The 3,386-nt window shown below is 36.2% G+C and overlaps 1 protein-coding gene across 1 annotated transcript in view; it reads right to left on the bottom strand.

Moving 5' to 3' along the window:
• LOC107725913 (receptor-type tyrosine-protein phosphatase zeta-like) overlaps positions 1-3,386 on the bottom strand; it is a 61,719-nt gene that overhangs the window by 11,568 nt on the left and 46,765 nt on the right. The window contains exons 18-23 of the mRNA XM_016535328.1: positions 3,041-3,061; positions 2,748-2,844; positions 2,569-2,651; positions 1,755-1,889; positions 1,247-1,381; positions 592-755 (exon numbers count right to left, since the gene is read on the bottom strand). Of these exons, the coding sequence (XP_016390814.1) occupies positions 592-755; positions 1,247-1,381; positions 1,755-1,889; positions 2,569-2,651; positions 2,748-2,844; positions 3,041-3,061 (635 nt within the window). The remainder of the gene's footprint in view (positions 1-591; positions 756-1,246; positions 1,382-1,754; positions 1,890-2,568; positions 2,652-2,747; positions 2,845-3,040; positions 3,062-3,386) is intronic.

Below are 3,386 nucleotides of genomic sequence, written 5' to 3'. Positions count from 1 at the left end.
TACTTTTTTCTTGGAATTCTGAGTTTATATCTCGCAATTCTTACTGTTTTCTTGGAGTTCTGAGCTTCCATCTCGCAATTCGTACTTTTTTCTTTGAATTCTGAGTTTACATTATTCTTGGAATTCTGAGCTTCCATCTTGCAATTCAGACTTTTTTCTCTGAATTTTGAGTTTCCATCTCACAATTCGTACTTTTTTCTTGGAATTCTGAGTTTATATCTCGCAATTCTTACTGTTTTCTTGGAATTCTGAGTTTACATTATTCTTGGAATTCTGAGCTTCCATCTCGCAATTCGTACTTTTTTCTTGGAATTCTGAGTTTACATCTCGCAAGTCGTACTGTTTTCTTGGAATTCTGAGTTTACATCTCGCAATTCTTACTTAGAAACAAGCTTCAACAGTGTCAATGTTCATCAATTATGAAACTAATTATTGACAGAAGTCAGTATGACAGAAGAAAATGTTGTCATTATCCAGCTCAGTTTAGTTCAGGTTTTGTTCTCTTCCAATAGAGTCAGTGCAGTCAAATCGATGACCATAATGACTTCACCATAATTACTTTATGCTTTATAACTTTATACTGATGTCTACCTGCAGTGCACCACCACAGGCCCCATATCATTCGTCCTGGCCTGCGAGGACGCCCGCACAAACGACAGCAGGGGCAGAGTGTATTCTGGGACGCCCATGTCGGGCCACTGAGTGTAATGGAAGTGAAGCACCGTCCTCTCCTGACTGCGGCCCTTCTGTGAGCCCTGACGGGAGAAAAGACAGTGAAAAGTGTTGAAAACAGACAACCCAACTAACAAAAAAATATGTTCTAAAGAACATTTTTCTAACATTTCCATTAAGTAATTAAAACATTATTTCTGAAAGTTCTCTGAACATTCAAAATGTCCAGTTTTTAAAATGTTTTAAAAACTTTGTTTTGCTTAGCAACATTAAAGGAACATTCCATTTTATAACGTTACTTTTGAATGTTCTCTGAACATTCTGCAACAAGTAGAAACATTTAAAAAACGTTAGATGAACATCCAACTAAATCATTTCAGAAATAAAACATTATATAAACTATGTATAAATAACTTTTTATGCGCTAATGTTTTTGGAATATAAGTAAAGAGCAGATAACTCTATTAACGATACTAGAAGAACATTTGTTCATAACTTGCCAGAACCTTCTGAGAACATTCTTTATTAGCTGGGAATATCCTCAAGGGTTTGTGGCATAGGCCTAGTTACTGACCTTTTTGACGTTAACGTTCCTCAAGATGAACGTCCTCTGCGTGTAGTAGGCAAGAGTTTTGGTGCTCTTCAGCGTGACTAGGAAGCATCCATAGTCCTCCTGATTCTCCAAGGGCCAATACTGATCACATTTTCTCTGTTTGACACACACACACCATGTACATATAATTAGGAATCTCATCTGACCACTTTTTTGTTGTTTTATATCAAATTTTGCATGTATTTCATTACACTCTTAAAAATAAGTGTTCTTTATTGGCATTGATGGTTCCACGAAGAACCTTTACCATCCATGGAACTTTCTACATAGTAGAAAAGGTTCTTTAGGCTTTTAAAATGTTCTTCACACTAAGAAAAAAAAATGGTTCTTTTGAGAACTGTTCACTGAAAGGTTCTTTGGGGAACCAAAAATGGTTCTTCAGTCGCATTGCTTTGAAAACCCCCTTTTGAAATGTTTATTTTTAAGAGTGTAACCAAATGATCTAATCTAAGAGTGATAAAAGCATTACCCGGCCCTTTTCCACCAGGTTAGTGATCATGACGATCACACCCACGTTCTGCTCCCATATCATCGTCCAGAAGTCTTCCAGACTGCCCTTCAGCGGACCCTGGGCGGCTATATATGCTTTCGGCTGATTGTAGCCCTAAAGATAATCATTACAATCCGACCATGATCATTTCTACCAACACTAATGACAGACCAATTAATAAAGCAAACATCTGGCAATTGTGAGATTGCATCGGATGATAATTGTGTCCATTTTTCTAAAAGTACACTACTGTTCAAAAATTTGGGATCAGTAAGAATTTAAAACTTTTTTTCAGCAAGGATGCATTAAACGCAATCAAAAGCGACAGCAAAGAAATTTATAATGTTACTAAAGATTTCTGTTTCATAGAAATGTTGTTCTCTTGAACCTTCCATGCATATAAATATGAAGTAGCACAACTGTTTTCAACAATAATAAGAAATGTTTCTTGAGCAGCAAATCAGCATATTAGAATGATTTCTGAAGGATCATGTGACACTGAAGACTGAAGTAATGATTCTGAAAATTCAGCTTTACATCACAGGAATAAATTATATTTTACTACATATTCAAATAGAAAACTGTTATTTTGAATTGTAATAATTTTTCACAATTTTAATGATTTTACTGTACTTTGGTGAGCAGAAGATGCTTAAAAAAACATTAAATACTTACCGACCTCAAACGTTTGAATAGTAGTATATATACAGTATATTGGCCATCAGGCATGTTGCAAAAACAATTATGTTTTATCATTACAGCATTTAAAATTTAGTGTAAAATTTACACTTACATCCACATAGTTGGCATTAATGTAGTCCCCTGTCTTTCCATCTTTGTCAGAGTTTTGCGAGAGTTTAACTCTACTGTGATCATCTGAGAGTACAAAAAAACGTATTAGTCGTGTTTTTTATTTATAAATGCATGTACACCTCTTATATTGTTATGGATGAGTGATATAACATCTCATACAGGCCAGGATGTTAATGTATCTGTTCTTGCTCTTATTGTCTGGATGGTTGGAGCTGTCCGCAGTGATGCCGATGTCCGCCGTACAGCCCTGAATCTCCTAGAAGAAACGTTTCATCCCGTCACTGATAAAATCATAACTCAAATCATAACCATTACCAAACTGTTACACTTTTTCATGCATACTAACCATGCAAAGAGCAACACTGACACGTCAATACAATGAACAGAAGAATAACAACAATGCAAAAGAACAAGTAACAAGAAACACTGAAACAAAGGGAGATGTGTCTTACCTCGTAAGACTCTTTCAAGATCTAATAAGGGAGGGGGTGAGAATGCAGAAAAAGCACAATGAAAGTCCGGGAAAAACAAGAGAGGTGCCAGTGCAGGTACATGAGGCACGTTTGCATGTGTGTTCATGCTACAGATGGGTTTAGACTCTGTGTGGGTGTCCATGCAGACGCCTGTACATCACCCTTTACATGCTGCCCCGTTGCACTCATAATCATGAATTTATGACATTAATGCACTATTTGATATGATTTTATTGCATAATAAGGTACAATGTTTAAAGGTGGGGTAAGCGATTTCTGGTAGCCAATGTTGACATTTGAAATCACCAAAACAAACACGCCCCTA

Source organism: Sinocyclocheilus rhinocerous, unplaced genomic scaffold, assembly GCF_001515625.1.
Source record: "Sinocyclocheilus rhinocerous isolate Xijiao unplaced genomic scaffold, SAMN03320098_v1.1 scaffold395, whole genome shotgun sequence".
In the NCBI taxonomy this organism is placed as follows: domain Eukaryota; kingdom Metazoa; phylum Chordata; class Actinopteri; order Cypriniformes; family Cyprinidae; genus Sinocyclocheilus; species Sinocyclocheilus rhinocerous.
Note: the sequence above shows the minus strand (reverse complement) of the source record. Positions and strands in the feature narration are given on the sequence as shown.